The following is a 21106-nucleotide window of genomic DNA, read 5'->3' on the forward strand; positions in this document are numbered from 1 at the left end:
TTCCACCCACATCCAGCAGGGAGCTACTTGTACATATCTTCCTATCAACACCCAATACAAATGCAGATATTGGCAACATTTTAGTGTAGGATGACTGTCAGGGATATTCCAAGCAGAACTGACAGGGAGTAAGTAATGAGCAAAATTGGATAAGGATGTGATTTTACACCTTCCATGGTCTCCAGTTATCTCACTGGAGTGAAGTAAGCCTGATATCTGCATTCATTAATGGCTGCATATTCAGTAGTCAGTTATACTCTCTCTACTCCACTGGATATACATCATTGTACCTTGTCATTGCTTTTAACCTATTTCCCATATTTGATCCTCTTGTTCTGAGCCTCAACAGTTGTATCCCTGTCAGATACTTTCTTACCTAAAAGTTGCAAGAGCATGACAGGGAAACCATAAACCTAAATCCCATTCTACTCAAACCAAGACTATCCTCTACACCAAGTGTGATCTCTGCCATTTGCTATACTATAGCTACACCATGTGATCAAAATAATGGTTCAAATGGGTCTGAGCACTATGGGACTTAACATCTGAGGTCATCAGTCCAAACCTAACTAACCTAAGGACTTCACACACATCCATGCCCGAGGCAGGATTAGAACCTGCGACTATGGACTGAAGCACCTAGAACCGCTCGGCCACAACGGCTGGCTGATCAAAATATCCAGACACCCCCAAAAACATACTTTTTTCATATTAGGTGCATTGTGCTGCCACGTACTGCCAGGTACTCCACATCAGCTACCTCAGTAGTCATTAGAAATTGTGAGGGAGCAGAATGGGGTGCTCCGTGGAACTCACAGATTTCAAACATGGTCATGTGACTGGGTGTCACTTGTGTCATACCTAAGTCTGCACATAAGATTTCCAAACTTCTAAATATCCCTAGGTCCACTGTTCCAATGTGATAGTGAAGTAGAAACATGAAGGGACATGTACAGCGCAAAAGCGTGCAGGCTGACTTCATCTGTTGACTGGCAGAGACTGCCGACAATTGAAGAGGATTGTCATGTGTAATAGGCAGACATCTATCCAGACATTCACACAGGACTTCCAAACTGCATCAGGATCTACTGCAAGTACTATGACAGTAGGTGGGAGGTGAGAAAACTTGGATTTCATGGTCAAGTAGCTGCTCATAAACTACACCTCATGCCAGTAAATGCCAAACGATGCCTCGTTTGGTATAAGGAGCATAAACATTGGACGATTGAACAGTGGAAAAATGTTGTGTGGAGTGATGAATCATGGTACAACAATGTGGTGCTCCATTCGCAGGCTGTGGGTATAGCGAATGCCCGGTGAACATCATCTGCGGTGTGGTCATGTTTTTTTTGGCGGAGGCTTGCACCCCTTGTTGTTTTGCATGGCACTATCACAACACAGGCCTACATTGATGCTTTAAGCACGTTCTTGCTTCCCACTTTTGAAGAGCAATTCAGGGATGGTGATTGCATTTCTCAACACGATCAAGCACCTGTTCATAATGCACAGCCTGTGGCAGAGCGGTTACACGACAATAACATAACTGCACAGAGTCCTGACCTGAATCCTACAGAACATCTTTGGGATGTTTTAGAATGCCAACTTCTTGCCAGACCTCACCGACCAACATAGATATCTCTCCTCAGTGCAGCACTCCTTGAATAATGGGCTGCCATTCCCCAAGAAACCTTCCAGCACCTGAGTAAACATATGCCTGCAAGAGTGGAAGCTGTCATCAAGGTTAAGGGTGGGAAAACACCATATTGAATTCCAGCATTACCAATGGAGGGCGCCATGAACTTGTAAGTCATTTTCAGCCAGGTATCTGGAAACTTTCAATCGCATAGTGTATAAAAATAGTAGATTGAGCTTACCCTGTTTTTGCAAAATTTGTCCACATCTTAACCATTCTTATGCGTGTTTGATATTCTCCTGATGCTGGATCCGAGTCCACTTCACCAGCTGATGATGGGAAAAGATATTTCAATTCATCTGCATGTGCCACACCTGTAACCAGAAAAAAACTGTTTCATTAAATATGAATGAATGGCGTTAAACCCTATCACAAAAGACCAACACATTTTACAGTCTGAAGGCCTGTGAATCATCATATATTTCTTTCTGAAATGAAATTCTCCTCTCTTAATCAAATGCACACTATTATTCACAGTACAGTATGAAACATTTCAGGCTAGGGTCTGCAGTGTTGGCAAGCAGGGCATGGGTCAGTGCTTCTGGATGTGTGTGAGTGCACCTTGCACACCATGGCTACTCTTTGGGTAGTTGGAGATCTCTTGCAAGGTGGCACAGAGAAAGGGGTAACCAGTAGGGTGCATGGCTGGGTAATGTGTTAGTTAAGAGAAATTTTGTGAACTGTGTGATTTATTAACAAAGCTGGTAAAGTGCTCCTTTGCTATATTATTTTACAATTTACAATACAGTTATGTTCGAAGTGGGTATATCACTAAAACCTATCTTGTGATGTATGCCTGTTTTGTGCAAGGGTAGACACAGAACTCTCCAGCTTACACAAAGATCACTAATCCAAATAAGATGAGCAATGAAAATTCAAACAGTTTATGACAATATCATGTAATTACCAATCACCACATAGAGCAGATGCTGAGTTGGGTGATGGGAGAAGCAATCTTGGTGGTGGGGGTAAGATGGAGGCTAGAGCAGGGAGGGGAAGGAATAGCAAGATAGGGATGGGGGATGGTAAAGTGCTGCTTATTGGAACATGCAGTGCCATGGTGAGGACAAGGTACAGGAGTCTGTGACTCACCATCCCCTCTTATGGTGAGTAGCAATCTATCCTTTTTGTAATATTGTCGTTATTTCATCATGGACTGTTCAGTGTTAAATTCTCAAAATGAGGCCTGTCCAAAAAATTCTGGAACTTTGCCCACAATTTTTTCTATGCTTATCTTTTACTCACTGTGCAAGGTCTCCTACAAAATACTCTCTTCCACAATTGATACACCACTCCCAATGACGTTTCCATTTCTGGAAGCAGTCTTGGTACACCTCTTGCTGGATCATTTGCTTTTATCCCATCTATTGTAAATCTTCATCCTTTCAATGGGATTTTCAACTTTGGAAATAAAAAGGAGTCTGCAGGGGCCAGGTCTGGAGATGAGGCAGCACAGTGATTTCCTTGTTTTGTGCAGTAGTCACGCATCCACACTTGGCAGGTGCAGGTGCTCCAGGTCAGGCAGTAAATGAAGCACTGCAGCTGTAAGTCTAGAAATTCAAGGCTAGAGCCTGGATGCAGCAGAAGCCAGAGTGAGCATCACGGTCAGGTGCTTTGCAGCTCACAGTTAAAGCAAGTGTCAAGACCAGTCCATTCACAATGAATAATGTGGCATAGAATGCCAAATCTTGAATTCTCACAAAAGTTTGCACCTGTACCTAACTCAGTCTTATCTCCTCAACTCCTCACAGTTGTCCAAATTCTGTTATTATTCAGACCTCAGATGAGACTGGCTCTCCCTGAAGAGTCAATTAGCTCTATAGCTCCCCTTCAAAATCTCCCTACAGGTTTCTCTACTAACTACTTCTCATAAATCTCTTCGCATTTTGTTTATTTCATTTGCCCACGTAGCAATCATTTCCCTAAGACCATGTTTTGCCTGGAATGTTCTGGGAATGTAGCTGTTAATTGTTTCTCTTACTAGCATAATTTTTCTCAAGGAGCTGTTTTACTTTTTTCCCAACATTGGTTCTTTCAAGCACTTTCAGTCAGGATTTAAATTTACCCATAATCCTGTACATAAAAATTGAAGCGAGAAACTTTATGAAGTTAAGAATAATAGTGCAGGATAAAGTGAAATTTTAAAGCAGCACTGATTGCTGTTGTTGTTGTGGTCTTCAGTCCCGAGACTGGTTTGATGCAGCTCTCCATGCTACTCTATCCTGTGCAAGCTTCTTCATCTCCCAGTAACTACTGCAACCTACATCCTTCTCAATCTGGTTAGTGTATTCATCTCTTGGTCTCCCTCTATGATTTTTACCCTCCATGCTGCCCTCCAATACTAAATTGGTGATCCCTTGATGTCTCAGAACATGTCCTGCCAACCAATGCCTTCTTCTAGTCAAGTTGTGCCCCAAGTTTCTCTTCTCACCAATTCTATTCAATATCTCCTCATTAGTTATGTGATCTACCCATCTAATCTTGAGCCTTCTTCTGCAGCATTTTGAAAGCTTCTATTCTCTTCTTGTCCAAACTATTTATTGTGCATGTTTCACATCCATACATGACTGCACTCCATACAAATACCTTCAGAAACAACTTCCTGACACTTAAATCTATACTCAATGTTAACAAATTTCTCTTCTTCAAAACTGCTTTCCTTGCCATTGCCAGTCTACATTTTATATCCTCTCTACTTTGACCATCTAATTGATTAATGGAAAATCTCATATAAAGATGTGAAACAAATACTAACAAAGAGATAGAGGGGCTGGCCAGTACTTACCTCAGCTCAGTACAGCCGATAGATACACAAAAAACAGAACCGAAAATTTACGTTCCTAGCTTTCGGAACAAATGTTCCTTCATCAGGGAGGAGAGAGGGGAAAGAAAGGGAAGAAGGGAAAGTAGATTCAGTTACTCACAACCCAGGTTATGAAGCAACAGGGAAAGGAAAATAGGGAGGGTAGCAAGGATGGAGGTATGGTTGTCAGAGGGAAGCCAAAGATATTCTACTATAAGTACTGTGCCAGCTTCAAACCAAAGAGGATGCATACAGAAGTAAATAGGTATATAGTATAAAGATAAACACAACTATGTAGGATGAAAAGATGCATGAATGGCTAAAGAGGAAAGGGAAAAAGGAAAAGACTGAAGAGTAAATGGGAGTGAGGTTGTGTAACGTAGGTTCAGTCCAGGGGGATGGCGGAATGAAAGGATGTGTTGGAGTGCAAGTTCCCATCTCCGCAGTTCAGAGGGACTGGTGTTGGGTGGGAGAAGCCAAATGGCACATACGGTGTAGCAGGTTCCTAGGTCCCTAGAATTATGCTGGAGGGCATGCTCCGCTACTGGGTATTGGGCATCTCCTAGGCGGACAGTTCGTCTGTGTCCGTTCATGCGCTCAGCCAGTTTAGTTGTTGTCATACCGGCTATCGGCTGTACTGAGCTGAGGTAAGTACTGGCCAGCCCCTCTATCTCTTTGACATCGGTATGTCCAAGTCCTTTACTGTCTCTGACAGAATTACAATGTCATCGGCAAACCTCCAAGTTTTTATTTCTTCTCCATGGATTTTAATTCCTACTTTGAATTTTTCTTTTGTTTCCTTCACTGCCTGTTCAATATACAGATTGAACAACATCAGAGATAGGCCACAATTCTGTCTCATTACCTTCCCAACCACTGCTTCACTTTCATGCCTCTCGACTCTTATAACTGCCATCTGGTATCTGTACAAATTTTAAATAGCTTTTCACTCCCTGTATTTTACCCCCGCCACCTTCAGAATTTGAAAGAGAGTATTCCAGTCAACATTGTCTAAAGCTTTCTCTAACTCTACAAATGCTAGAAACGTAAGTTTACCTTTCATTAACCTATCTTCTAGGATAATTCGTAGGGTCAGTATTGCCTCACTTGTTCCAATATTTCTACAGAATCCAAACTGATCTTGCCTGAGGTCGGCTTCTACCAGTTTTTCAATTCATCTGTAAAGAATTCACGTTAGTATTTTGGAGCTGTGACTTATTAAACTGATAGTTCAATAATTTTCACATCTGTCAACACCTGCTTTCTTTGGGATTAGGATTATTATATTCTTCTTGAAGTCTGAGGGAATTTCGCCTGTCTCATACATCTTCCTCACTAGATGGTATAGTTTTGTTAGTTATTTATTTCAAGTGTCTGCTACCAGTCACTTTTTATTTTATGCTTAATCTAAGATAATGCAACGTGTTTCAAACATGTTTTGTTCATTTTCAAGCATTTGTACGTACATACATACATCAAGAAATGTTACTTAAAAATAAAAAGTTTTAAAGTAGATTAATCTAGAACACTTTATTTTTTACTGTAGCTGCTGGTGTGGCATTTGGGGGAAAGGAGGGGGGCAGTGTATATCTAGAAATCGAAGTCAGTGATGTCTTCTGCCAGTTTTCTTCTTTGTTGTTGATTATGTATATCACAGCCTGTACTGGATGCAGATAGATTTGCATCAGTTATGTGTTATGAAAATAGTGTGAAAGGCTTTTATATGACAGTTGATCACTTACAGTTACATCTTCTTGCTGCTTCACTTGTATAACTGGTGTAATGGCAGAGCTGTCAATTGACATTACACTATTGCACATTATATTTTTTCACTGAATGCCACTGCACAAATTGCTTCAATGTTATACACACAACACAAGATGGCGGACTGCAGCATGTGAGTCTGTATCAATTATTGAGGTTTGCCACCATCTTGTGTTGTGTGTATAACATCGAAGCAATTTGTGCAGTGGCATTCAGTGAAAAAATACAGGGTTATTACAAATGATTGAAGCGATTTCACAGCTCTACAGTAACTTTATTATCTGAGATATTTTCACAATGCTTTGCACACACATAGAAAAACTCAAAAAGTTTTTTTAGGCACTCACAAATGTTCGATATGTGCCCCTTTAGTGATTCGGCAGACATCAAGCTGATAATCAAGTTCCTGCCACAGTCGGCGCAGCATGTCCCCATCAATGAGTTGAAAGCATCGTTGATGCGACTTCGCAGTTCTGGCACATTTCTTGGTAGAGGAGGTTTAAACACTGAATCTTTCACATAACCCCACAGAAAGAAATCGCATGGGGTTAAGTCGGGAGAGCGTGGAGGCCATGACATGTCATGATCTCCACCACGACCGATCCATCGGTTTTCCAATCTCCTGTTTAAGAAATGCTGAACATCATGATGGAAGTGCGGTGGAGCACCATCCTGTTGAAAGATGAAGTCGGCGCTGTCGGTCTCCAGTTGTGGCATGAGCCAATTTTCTGCGGGCTACGCGTGAAAATTGCCCGCACGTGTTCAACCGTTCTTCGCTCACTGCAGGCCGACCCGTTGATTTCCCCTTACAGAGGCATCCAGAAGCTTTAAACTGCGCATACCATCGCCGAATGGAGTTATCAGTTGGTGGATCTTTGTTGAACTTCGTCCTGAAGTGTCGTTGCACTGTTATGACTGACCGATGTGAGTGGATTTCAAGCACGACATACGCTTTCTCGGCTCCTGTCGCCATTTTGTCTCACTGCGTTCTCGAGCGCTCTGACGGCAGAAACCTGAAGTGTGGCTTCAGCCGAACAAAACTTTACGAGTTTTTCTACGTATCTGTAGTGTGTCGTGACCATATGTCAATGAATGGAGCTACAGTGAATTTATGAAATCACTTCAATCATTTGTAATAGCCCTGTATAATGTGCAATAGTGTAATGTTAGTCAACAGCTCAGCCATTACACCAGTGATACCTGTGAAGCAGCAAGAAGATGTAACTGTAAGTTACATTTCTCAATGTATGTACAAATGCTTGAAAATGAACAAAACATGTTCAAAACGCGTTGCGTTGTGTTAGATTAAACATAAAATAAAAAATGACTGGTAGCAGAAACTTGAAATAAATAATTTTCCCACACAGTCATTGTTACAAACATAGACATTATGGCTGAAAATAATTTTGTTAGGCCTGGCTTTCCCAAGGCTGTCAGTGGTTCTAATGGAATGTTGTCTACTCCCGGGACCTTGTTTTGTCTTTGGTCTTTCAGTGCTCTGTATAAACTCTGCACACTGTATCATATTTCCCATTTCATCTTCATCTATATCCTCTTCCATTTCCATAATATGGTCCTCAAGTACATCACCCTTTCATAGACGCTCTATATACTCCTTCCCCCTTTCTGCTTTCCCTTCTTTGCTTAGAACAGGGTTTCCATCTGAGCTCTTGATATTCATGCAAGTGGTTCTCTTTTCTCCAAACGTCTCTTTAATTTTCCTGTAGGCAGTATCTATCTTACCCCTAGTGAAATGTGCCTCTACATCCTTACATTTGTGCTCTAGCTATCCCTGCTTAGCCATTTTGCACTTCCTGTCGACCTCATTTTTGAGATGTTTGTATTCCTTTTTGCCTGCTTCATTTACTGCATTTTTATATTTTCTCCTTTCATCAATTAAATTTAATATATCTTCCATTACCCAAGGACTTCTACTAGCCCTAGTCTTTTTACCTACTTGATCCTCTGCTGCCTTCACTATTTCATCTCTCAAAGCTACCCATTCTTCTTCTACTGTACTTCTTTCCCCCATTCCTGTCAGTCGTTCCCTAATGCTCTCCCTGAAACTCTCTACAACCTCTGGTTCTGTCAGTTTTTTCCAGATCCCACTTCTTGGAATTCTCACCTTTTTGCAGTTTCTTCAATTTTAATCTACAGTTCATAACCAATAGATTGTGGTCAGAGTCCACATCTGCCCCTGGAAATGTCTTACAATTTAGAACCTGGTTCCTAAATCTCTGTCTTACCATTATATAATCAGTCTGAAACCGTCCAGTATCTCCAGGCCTCTTCCATTTATACAGCCTTCTTTCATGATTCTTGAACCAAGTATTAGCTATGATTAAGTTACGCTCTGTGCAAAATTCTACCAGGTGGCTTCCTCTTTCATTTCTTACCCCCATTCCATATTCACCTACTACGTGTACTTCTGTTCCTTTTCCTGCTATCAAATTCCAGTCACCCATGACTATTAAAATTTTCGTCTCCCTTCACTAGCTGAATAGTTTCTTTTATCTCATCATACATTTCATCAATCTCTTCATCATCTGCAGAGCTTATTGGCATATAAACTTGTACTACTGAGGTAGGCGTGGGCTTCGTGTCTATCTTGGCCACAATAATGCATTCACTATGCTGTTTGTAGTAACTTACCCACACTCTTATTTTTTTATTCATTATTAAACCTACTTCTGCATTACCTCTATTCGATTTATATTTATAACCCTGTATTCATCTGGCCAGAAGTCTTGTTCCTCCTGCCACTAAACTTCACTAATTCCCACTATGTCTAACTTTAACCCATCCATTTCACTTTTTAAATTTTCTAACCTATCTTTCGACCCATAGAACGCCAGTTTTCTTTCTCCTGATAATGACATCCTCCTGAGTAGTCCCAGGCTGGAGATCCGAATGGGGGACTATTTTACCTCCGGAATATTTTACCCAACAGGATGCCATCATCATTTAACCATACAGGAAAGCCGCATGCCCTCAGGAAAAATTACAGCTGTAGTTTCCTCTTGCTTTCAGCCATTTGTAGTACCAGCACAGCAAGGCCGTTTTGGTTAGTGTTACAAGGCCAGATCAGTCAATCATCCAGACTGTTGCCCCTGCAACTACTGAAAAGGCTGCTGACCCTCTTCAGCACCGATTATATGGTAGTGAAATCACACAACATTTTTACTGTTCATAATTCTAATGCTGCTATGACATACAAATATAAATAAATATCAGTCAATGAATACTTCTTAAATGTAAAACTACACTGAGTATATGCAGACTGTATAGTAGATTTTAAAAATCTTCACACATCAAAAAAAGGTTGGATCATCTCAGTTCCCAGAACTCCTAAAGATGGACATTGACTGTGGATATTCTATCACAGCCACAGTCACTTTGACTGTTCAGAGATGTCACTAAACCCACCCAAAAATGTAAACAACCATTCATGAGCAGCACCTATTAGATGGAGGGGGTCCGACAGCTGATCAGTTCCAGTCATTCCACCAGGAAGGAGGTACACACCTCATGTTGTCTGTAGTTCAACCATGCCTACACTGTCAATACCGCAGTACAACTGCATCCACATTGTTACTTTGTGCCAGGAAGGGCTCTCAACAAGGAAGTGTCCACCATCTCGGAGTGAACCAAAGCGATGTTGTCCGGTCATGGAGGAGATACAGAGAGATAAGATGTGGTGTCACCGCCAGACACCACACTTGCTAGGTGGTAGCTTTTAAATCGGCCGTGGTCCGCTAGTATATGACGGACCCACGTGTCGCCACTGTCAGTAATTGCAGACCGAGCGCCACCACACGGCAGGTTTAGAGAGATGTACTAGCGCTCGCCCAGTTGTATAGCCGACTTAGCGAGCAATGGTTCACTGACACATAGTGCTCTCAATTGCCGAGACGATAGTTAGCATAGCCTTCAGCTACTTTTGCTACGACCTAGCAAGGCGCCACTACCAATTGATATTGTGATTATAAAGCCTGTACAGTAACGAGAGATGTTCTACAAATGTGTGTTAAAGTTAAGTATTCCAGAAGCTACGTACTTTTCTTTATAGCATTCATTACGTATCCCGTTTCAGACCTCACGCCAGCCGGCGTGAGCTTATAGCGTGCATTTTGGTCTCCTCAACAAAACAGTGTTGGCACTTCTGCCGACACTTCATATTGGCGACGAGTAAAAAAGGGTCTTGTTCTTAATACTTGCTGCACTAATTGACTTGTCATGGCTTCGCCACATTCTCCAGATGTACTGTTCGAATTTTATCGCTTGCAGAATCAGCAGACGCAGGCCTTATTGGATGCCCTTGGCCAGCTCATCCAGGGTCAACGTGCAATGCAAACCGATGCGGCAGCCGCCGCTTCATCGCTACCGCAGCCACGACACGCAGTTGCACCAACTTTTCGGCCTTTTGATTCAGCAGTGGAAAGCTGGACGGAGTGGTCACGCCAATTTGGATTCCATCTTGCCGCCTACAGAATTCAAGGTAACGAGTGGCAGCCTCACTTATTATCGTGTGTCGGCGTCCAGACATACAGAGTGATAGTGAAATTGTTTCCCCAACGCGACGTAGCAACTCTGTCCTACGAAGAAATTTTTCAGAGCGCGCAATGTTCCCCACGCATTGCGTGATGAGGTCGCAAGAACATTAAACGATTTAGAATCACAAGAAGTAATTGAGCATGTGCAGGCTTCTCTCTGGGCTTCACCCTTAGTCATTTTGCAAAAACCTTCCGGAAAGTTGAGACTTTGCATGGACTTCAAGGCAACGGTGAATCCACAACTAGTGACTGCTACTTTTCCTTTACCCCGCCTGGAAGATCTTTTTGACAAACTGTGCCCGGGTAAATATTTTTCAAAGTTGGACCTAGCAGATGCGTACTTGCAAATACTGGTGGACGAAGAATCCCAGCGCGTATTGGTGGTTAACACACATCTTGGTTTGTATCGGTTCAAAAGACTGCCATTCAGGTGTGCATCCGCCCCTGCATTGTTTCAGCAATATTTACAAACTGTTTGTGCGTCGGTCCCTACTGCTGCAAACTATCTGGACAATATTGTGATCTCCGGAAAGATGGCAGAAGAACATTTAGACAATCTCCGAACGTTATTTCAGGTCTTGCGACAACATGGTCTTCGCTTGCGGAAGGACAAATGTGTGTTTTTTGCTCGTGAATTGCCATATCTGGGACATGTACTCAATGCCCAAGGCATACATCCCAGTCCAGAGCACCTTCGTGCCATACAAGACTTGCCTTCGCCGCAGACTTTGAAGCAGCTACAGAGTGTGCTGGGTAAACTAAATTATTACAATAAATATATCCCACATGCCTCTTCCATTTCAGCTCCGCTTCATCGCTTACGCCGTAAAGGTGTTCCGTTCGTCTGGTCGACGGAATGCGAACGCGCCTTTCGCCAGTTGAAATCGGCGTTGCTTTCTAATACTTGCCTTACGCCTTTCGATCCCCAGAAACCCCTTTTGTTGATGGTAGATGCATCGGATTTCGGGATCGGTGCTGTGCTTGCGCACAAAGATGGTTCGCACGATTGCCCTATTGCCTTTGCGTCCAAATTGCTGTCATCTGCGCAAAGAAATTATTCACAGATCGAGAAAGAAGCATTGGCTCTCGTATTTGGTGTTACCAAGTTTCATGATTTCTTGTATGGTCGTCACTTTACCATCATCACAGACAAACAAACCTTTGACATTGCTTTTTCATCCGCTCAAGCCTGTACCTCCACGTACAGTGCAGAAATTCATTCGCTGGTCTATTTTCCTCTCGCAGTACCGCTACGATATCTTGTATCGGTCCACTGCTAAGCACGGAAACGCTGATGCGTTATCCCGTTTGCCTGTTGCCGAGGATAGAGCATTCGATTCTTCCAACCTTGCTTGCATGTTCATTGATGTGGAAACCGATGACGTGGTCGAATCGTTTCCGATTGATTTTCGTCGTATAGCTACAGCCACAGCTGCCAACCCTGTCCTTGCTACCATTCTGCGTTTTGTTGCTGCGCAATGGCCCTTGTCAAAGTCACAGATCGAGGATCCGTTGGTTCGCCGATTTTTTGCTCACATGGAGAGACTTTTTGTATGACGTGGTGTTTTGCTGTTGCGTTCTGATAATGATCAGTCCAGGGTTGTGGTCCCACGTTCATTACAGTCCTCTGTCTTAAAGCTTCTCCACCAAGGACATTGGGGTATAGTGCGAACGAAACAACTTGCTCGTCAGCACTGTACTTTGTTCGGAATCGATGCTGCGATTACGAATATGTGCTCTTCTTGCATGGCATGTGCCGAACAACAATCCGCGCCACCGCAGAAATTCTTTGCATGGCCAAAAGCCACTTCCCCTTGGCAACGCTTACACATCGATTTTGCTGGTCCATTCTGGAATGCTCGATGGTTGGTTGTGGTGGATTCCTTCAGTAATTTTCCTTTTGTTGTCCGGATGTCTTCCATGACGTCTTCTGCCACCATCCAAGCATTGTCCGCTATCTTTTGCATTGAAGGTCTACCACAGACTATTGTTTCCGACAATGGCCCACAATTCATGTCCACAGAATTTCAGTCATTCTGCAAGGCCAATGGTATTCAACATCTGACACCCGCGCCGTTTTCGCCGCAGTCAAACGGTGCCGCTGAGCAATTGGTCTAGACTTTCAAGTCACAGATGTTGAAATTGAAAGAGTCGCATTCTCAGGAGGACGCGTTATTGCTCTTCTTGTCTTCGTATCGCTCTCAGCCCCGAGATGGTCGCTCGCCGGCTGAGTTGTTGCATGGTCACCCTCATCGAACCTTGATGTCTTTGCTGCATCCGCCACATCAGGTTCCTGTGCAGCGGCAGACACCTGCTTTTGCTCCCGGCGACGTTGTATACTATCGCAACTATCGCGGTTCACGGCGTTGGCTCGCAGGGCGCATTCTTCGCTGCCTCGGCCGCGCGATGTATCTGGTTTTGGGGGCCTCTGGTGAGGTGCGTCGGCATCTCAATCAGCTGCGTCTCTGTCGTCGCACGGGTTCTGCCGCTCCCCATCTGCTTTCAGCGACGGTGCCGTCCGGTCGGCGCCCTGGGGACCCATCTACTGGCTCACCTCATCCCCAGGTGTTACCAACGATGCCTTCCATTTTGCCCCATGGCGTCGCACCACCGCCGCAGCCGCCACCGGCGCAGCCCGCAGTGGACGCGTTGCTGCAACCGCCGGACGCCTCCCTGGGTCACGCGCTGCCGATCGCTTCCTGTGACCAGATGTCCTCCGCCATGGAACTCTTGCCCGCTCCGGACCAGCTGTCGTCTTTTCCAGTCGGGTGCTCCGACTCAATGGAGGTCAACCCTTTGGCCCCTCCTGACTATTGACGGGTGCAAACACCGCATGTTGGCGTGCACCCTGGACTAGGTTTTCAGGCGTTTCCTAGCTCCCCTCGGACCGAATGGCCGGGTGCGGGTGGCACAGCCTCGCCTGTTGTTAGGCTCCCCACCTCGTTGCATACGTCAACATGGGGTCCTCCCCACGGCGGGCGGAAGCCTTATAACACAACCGTTCGCCGATTTGCGGGGGAGCAATGTGGTGTCACCGCCAGACACCACACTTTCTAGGTGGTAGCTTTTAAATCGGCTGCGGTCCGCTAGTATACGACGGACCCGCGTGTCTCCACTGTCAGTAATTGCAGACCGAGCGCCACCACACGGCAGGACTAGAGAGACGTACTAGCACTCGCCCAGTTGTATAGTCGACTTAGCGAGCAATGGTTCACTGACACATAGTGCTCTCAATTGCCGAGACGATAGTTAGCATAGCCTTCAGCTACTTTTGCTACAACCTAGCAAGGCGCCATTACCAATTGATATTGTGATTATAGAGCCTGTACAGTAACGAGAGATGTTCTACAAATGTGGATTAAAGTTAAGTATTCCAGAAGCTACGTACTTTTCTTTATAGCATTCATTACGTATCCTGTTTCAGACCTCACGCCAGCCGGCGTGAGCTTATAGCGTGCATTTCGGTCTCCTCAACAAAACAGTGTTGGCACTTCTGCCGACACTTCACAAGAACTGTCGATGACATGCCTCGCTCAGCCCGCCCAAGGGCTACTACTGCAGTGGATGATCACTACCTACAGATTATGGCTTGGAGGAACACTGACAGCAACACCACCATCTTGAATAATGCTTTTTGTGCAGCTGCAGATCATAGTGTTATGAGTCAAACTGTGTGAAATAGGCTGCATGATGCACAACTTCACTGCTGACATCCACAGCGAGGTCCATCTTTGCAACCATGACACCATGCAGGGCAGTACAGATGGGCCCAACAACATGCTGAATGGACCACTCAGGATTGGCATCATGTTCTCTTCACCGATGAGTGTCGCATATGCCTTCAACTATATGATCGTTGGAGACATGTTTGGAGGCAACCCATCCAGGATGAATGCCTTAGACACACTGTCCAGCGAGTGTAGCAAGGTGGAGGTTCCCTGCTGTTTTGGGGTAGCATTATGTGGGACCGACATATGCCGCTGGTGGTCATGGAAGGCACCGTAACAGCTGTACGATACGTAAATGCCATCATCTGACTGATAGTGCAACCGTATCGGCACCATATTGGTGAGGTATTCGCCTTCATGGATGACAATTCGCTTCCCCATCAATCACATCTTGTGAATGACTTCCTTCAGGATAACAACATCACTCAAATAGCGTGCTTAGCATGTTCTCTTGACATGAACCCTATAGAATATGCCTGGGATAGATTTGAAAGGGTTGTTTATGGATGATGTGACCCACCAACCACTGTGAGGGATCTATGCCAAATCGCTGTTGAGGAGTGGGACAATCTAGACCAACAGTGCCTTGATGAACTCGTAGATAGTATGCCACAATGAATACAGGCAAGCATCAATGTAAGAGGACATGCTACTGGGTATTAGAAGTACAGGTGTGTACAGCGATCTGGACCACCACCTCTGAAGCTCTTGCTGTATGGTGGTGTGTATATTAGTGCATGGTGGCATAATGAAAATATTTGTTTTGGAAAATCATTGTTAGAATTAAAATGTCTTTATGAAAATTTACTTGGAAAATTCACAAATCCAATATGTATTTGGACCAAATTATCAGTTTCAAAAATCAAGTTCCTAAATAAATAAATTTTCCTTAATAAATGAAAAGCTCCAGTTTGCTTTTGTTCTACAATATTGTAGAACAAAAGCAAACTGGTGCTTTTCATTTATTATAATGTTGTTTTACCAAGAACCGATGGAAGATTCTGTTAGCATGATAAAATTTTCCTTACTTTAAAACAGTATCAAAAATGTAATAAATTACCTGAATATTGTGGATATGCAGCATGTGGTCCCTTGTATGAGAAATGATAGTAGTAAACGGGTACTGTCTGATTTGCCAGAATTCGTACAAGGTAGTCCACTGGCTCCACAAAATACAAGTCGCTCATCATCTGGGATATCAAATATTTACAACATTACTAATAGTTAACAACATGTGTACAATTATTATACTAATAATCATTGTCTCACCTAGTACAAAAGTAGATATAAAAGATCTCTTGATTTTCCTATACTGTGGAAATCATTTGAATTTGCTATGCTTTTTGATAATGAGAAAAAGTAAAGCTATTTTTAAATTATACTTGACTGCTAAATGAAATATGGGCTGCCGTTTTTATTTTATTTTTTTTATTTTTTATTTTTTTTTTAATTTCTGGAACGTTAATTTAATTGGGTATTTATTACAAAGCATTATAGCCTTTAGATGATTTCCTTCTTTGAACCAGGCATTCTTCATTGAAATAAAACTACTCCAAGTTCCAATAATAATAGTAACAGTACAGGGATGATAAAAATAATAGCAACTTTTGTAGCAGTTATGGCTATTATGACTAATGTGAAACTATACTGGTTATGAAATAATTAATAACTGTAATATAGTAACAATAGTTATCACAGAAGCAGAATAAATGAAACTGTCCCAAAAGAAATAATAAAAGAATAGGAGTGATGGTATAAGAAAGAAGAAGAGACAAGGATTAAGAAAAGGAAAGAGGAGAGAAATATTGGAAAGGAACAGAGATTGAATTGTTTGCTGGACAAACATTATATGGAGTGCCAAGTTATGCCAACAAGAACACAAAATGTTTTAGCATGATCATATATCCTTGATACAGAGATGGAACATATTGTTAGTCATGTAACACAAGGATGTGTGCAAGAAACACATACTTTTCACAGCCTACATTAATTACCTTCCTGTTGGTATCCAAGAGTAATATTTTAGCTATGGGAAAAAATCTGGAAGAAACTGTTCAAAGAGTTCAAACAGTATTACTTACACAAAAGAAAACTTTGGCCCCTTAGTTACAAACCAGTACACCCCTCGTTCTTGAAGTAATTTAATTTCCATGTATAAAACAGATTCAAACTTCTGATTACTTCATAAATGACTTAACATGTTAAATATTTCAAGTTAAGCATGTAAGCTAGCGAAATTCAGAAAATATTTGAAATTATGTAGAAATTTTCTTGGAAGTCACTAAGTGCTCTCATTACAAAACATTTGATTGTCATAGTCTGGGTAATTTCTGTTCTGTTTTAAGCAAAATATGGTTTCTCATGCATCTCAATATTTGGACATCAGATCTCCTGAACTATGTGCTATGTGTCATACAACAATATAATTTTGCAGGTACATTCAGTGGTATATGTGGATACCATCTGCAAAATGTGTTATGAACAGAATAGGTGACAAATAAACAATAAAGTAAAACACCATGCTTGATGTGGCTACAAGTGACCTTCTATCAAGCTGATAACAAAACATTTTTTACGTGTATCTTAAGATAAAGATAACTTAGTACTAACTTCATAACTTGCTTGTATCAGTCAACTGTTGTACCAGAAACATTATATGGGTGTGAAGCATCAATATTCAGAAAGAAAGAAGGAGAAGAAACTAATATTTGAAAATCAATAACTAAAGAAAATTTTTAGACATGTAATTGATCAAGATAACATGGATTGCAGGATATGAAAACAATAAAGAACTATGGGAGCTGTACCATCATCAACATGCTAAAGAAGAGAAGGTCGAGCTAGGCTGGCCACATAGCAAGAATGATGGAGAACAGACTACTTAGAACAACATTCTGCAGGACAATAGATGGAACAAGAAGAAGAGCAAGACCCATAATTAGATGACGAGAGAACACTCTGAAGGACATAGCTGGGATGAACATCAATACCAAATGGAAAAACAGTGCGCTTGACAGAAAGAAATGGTAAAGGCTCATATAGCAGGCATATGGTCAATAACACCCTTGTCACATGTAAAGTGAGCAATGTAAGGACATAACATATCTGAAAAACCAATTACGCTGCTATAATGTTTTTATTGAGCTGTTCTGATTGTGTTATAGCAGCAATGTAAGGACATTATATATTTGAAAAAACAATTACACTGCTATAATGTTTTTATTGAGCAGTTCTGATTGCATTATAGCAGCATAATTGGTTTTTCAAATACATAATGTCCTTACAAGACATATACAATGCTGCAGGCCCAAGAGAAATAAAGTGAGTAAATCTGTCATGGTTCCAACAAAGTATTTTGTATGATCATTGTGGTATATCTGTTTGTTGCAAAATGAAACATTTGGCTTTGTGTCAGCCAGGTGGTAACTGAAATGGAATGCTCAATTTCACAATTTTGGCTGGATTTTGGCACATAATATACATTCAGTTGTTCAAAGTCCTTCTCATGGGTGTTTTGTTGGTCGCATAGTACTACGTTACCAGCATAGTAGAATTACTGTGAAATCATTACTGTCATGTCAGAATGACTTAATAGTTTTTTGCACAATAGTGATTGATTTATTATCATCTTCTTCAAGAGCCTGTTAACTTTTGGGGATGGAACTGTTCTCTTCAACTTCACCATGAGTCCATCTAGCAATACAAAGTCCCAAGTACCAGTCACATCCACTGCTGTTTCTGGCCTTTCTGTAATTCTATAACTCAGTGTGAGATATCAAAGATAGAACCTGTCTACAGCAACTGTGTTTAAAAGCCAGCATGTTTGAGAGGAATAGTGTTATCAACCAGTTGGCATATTCTACTATATCTGAAGCATCACATGCAAGTTATAACATATATTTAGTGTTATTGGATGGTAACTTGCTGTGTCTTCACTGGATTTCACTGTCTTTGATACTGCAATAATTTCAATTATTTTAAACTAACTTGGGATCTGTCCTGATGTCAGAAAGTCAGTGCAGAAATGTTTAAGCCAATCTCAGGTATAATTTTCCAGGAAAAAATAATCCATTGTTAATTAATTTATAGCTTTGTCCATTCCTTATTTAGTAAAAGGTGCACATAAAATAGGGTTTTCAGTGAGTGTGACATCCATTCTATTCAGTTCTTCCTTGATAGTTTTCAGACATTTTTGATCATCTGGGACTTTCTTTGAATCTTGTTTAATCTGCTCTTCTATTTGTTGATGGTGATGTGTTCTACCTATTAGGCAGGTCCATTGCAGCAAATTCAGCATTCTTCATCCCATCACATTTTTCATAGCTTTGTCAGATACATTTAGCTTATGTTGTCAGTTAACTGAATCCTGCCAATTTCTTTTTCTTCTATTCGTAGTTTCCAATTTGTCTATTCTTGTTCACCCTGTGAAAACATAACATCATTCTTTCCTTTATCTGTTCATTTCACATCTTCCATTCTTCTCAAGATCCACATCTTAAAAACCTGTAAGCATTTCTCCTGCCTCAGGTGCAGTGTCCATGTTTACACACCATACAATTTAACACCTCAAACAAAATACTTCATTAATCTTTACCTTAATTGTATATTTGACAGACCACTAAAAATACTCCTCCATTTGCAACACATTTCTCTCTCTCTCACCAACCTCCCCTATCTGCATCTTCTTCTTCTTCTTCTTCTTCTTCTTCTTCTTCTTCTTCTTCTTCCTCTTCTTATTCTCATTCTTATTCTTATTCTTCATGGCCCATACCTCACAGTTGGTGTTCGGATCTTACAACAAGTTGTTAACTGTATTTTCACTTTCACTCTGCAACACCATTTCAGCAGCAAATCTTATATATTTTCTTTTCCTTCTTTCTACTGTCACATCACACTTTTGTTGGAAGAGTTTTTAACTAAGTCACATAAACAGATACTAAACAGAGTATGTGAAAGAAAACAGCTCTGTCTAAATCCTCTGCCAATTTTAATTCCTGCTGTCATCTTATCTCCAGCTCTTACTTTAAGTCTTTGTATGATGTATAAATAGCTTATTTTACTCCTTTACTTCCAATTAATTCTGATCTCCTTCAGGATACCTAAAACTTTAATCCACTGAACTCTGTCAAAGGCATTCTCCAAGTCAACAAAAACTACATGGACTTCCTACCTTTTTCTAGGAATATTTGCCCAATTATTCATAAGAATCCAATTGCATCTCTACTTTTGTGCTTTCTGAAGCCCAACTGTTCTTCATCCAATTTTCTCTCAAATTTTGATTCATACATCTATTCATTAATCTTAGAGGAATTTTTGGCATATGAGATATCAAACTTAGTGTCTTATATTCTGTAATCTTAGTGCATTCTGTACAATTTGTGCATTTATTTTCTTCAATATTGGTGCCATTACCTTAATCACAAAAGTTATTGCACAAATTCAGTATTTCTGTCTTTCATTTGATGAGTTAAATCAGAATAGCCTCTCCCCCAATTGCTTTTCCACATTTCATGTCCGTAAGTTCCATCTCAACTGCTTCTAAAATGATGAAAAGTCCTTTGTCCTCTTCTATTAATTCTTTTTTATCCTCCAAATCCAAAACACTCAAACATCTCTTGTCTCATGTAATTCTTCTAAGTATCTGTTCCATTTGTAAAATTGACAAAGGTGAGGATGCTCTAGATTAAATAACAGACTGTGTAAATACTGTGAGTCTACACTCTATTACAGGTGGAAATGCATCCCAGGATATGCGTACACCACAAAAGCTCATGACAGACTTGCTCAAAGACTGTCCTGTGGTGGAGCCACAGTGCTGGCCAAAAAGTTTCCTCATGCTGCATCACATGCTGGGTCACCACACAGGGGGATGGATGGTGCTGCTAACGACCTCATCTTCATGAAGGAGCATGAGACCAGTTGTGCTGTGGCTGACTGCTCATGAAGAGGCATAACTGGGACATTTCTCATTGTGCTGCATAGGTGGAGTGTGGACGATTGGTAACAGTCCAAAAAGGTGGTTTGTGAGAGGTGAGGTGGTAACTGGTGAGGTCAGTCAAAACAGAAGGCTGATGAGTTCTGGAAGTAAGAGAGGAAATGGTGCCATAGCAGTGTCTTGCTCTGATGTAAAATGATGGAGCTGAGTCCATTTTTAATGGCCTGACTGTGAGAACCCCATCTGTTGAAAATGTGGAAGTGATGGAATCCAGATCAACATTCACGAGAGTCTGTATCATCAGGATAATGTTCCTAGGAATGTATCATCATGGATGCATTTCTCACCTTGCTTTCCTTCCATAATAAGAAGTTTGTGGGATTTCTGTAGGGTTGTAGCTCAAGGAAACACACTAATTTATGTAAGACTTGGTATATTTCATGTAGATGTCCACATTACAACAAATCATACAGCAAACTGCACAAGCAAGATGGCATGGGCTGTTTGGTTACAGAGTCAAAGAACTTGTGATGGTGGAGATACATCATTCGTACTTGTTGCTGCCACACAGCTGCCCCTGCAGTGTGGAGCATGGTTTGAGTGCAGTGGAAGTGGGGCATGTTTTACGGT

The 21106-nt window shown here is 41.6% G+C and overlaps 1 protein-coding gene across 1 annotated transcript in view; it reads right to left on the reverse strand.

The window, feature by feature from the left end:
* Positions 1 to 21106, reverse strand: part of LOC126188210 (cholinesterase 1-like) — a 174930-nt gene that overhangs the window by 7699 nt on the left and 146125 nt on the right. The window contains exons 9-10 of the mRNA XM_049929760.1: positions 15602 to 15731; positions 1875 to 2007 (exon numbers count right to left, since the gene is read on the reverse strand). Coding sequence (XP_049785717.1) covers positions 1875 to 2007; positions 15602 to 15731 — 263 coding nt within the window. The remainder of the gene's footprint in view (positions 1 to 1874; positions 2008 to 15601; positions 15732 to 21106) is intronic.

Source organism: Schistocerca cancellata, chromosome 5 (genome assembly GCF_023864275.1).
Source record: "Schistocerca cancellata isolate TAMUIC-IGC-003103 chromosome 5, iqSchCanc2.1, whole genome shotgun sequence".
In the NCBI taxonomy this organism is placed as follows: Eukaryota; Metazoa; Arthropoda; class Insecta; order Orthoptera; family Acrididae; genus Schistocerca; species Schistocerca cancellata.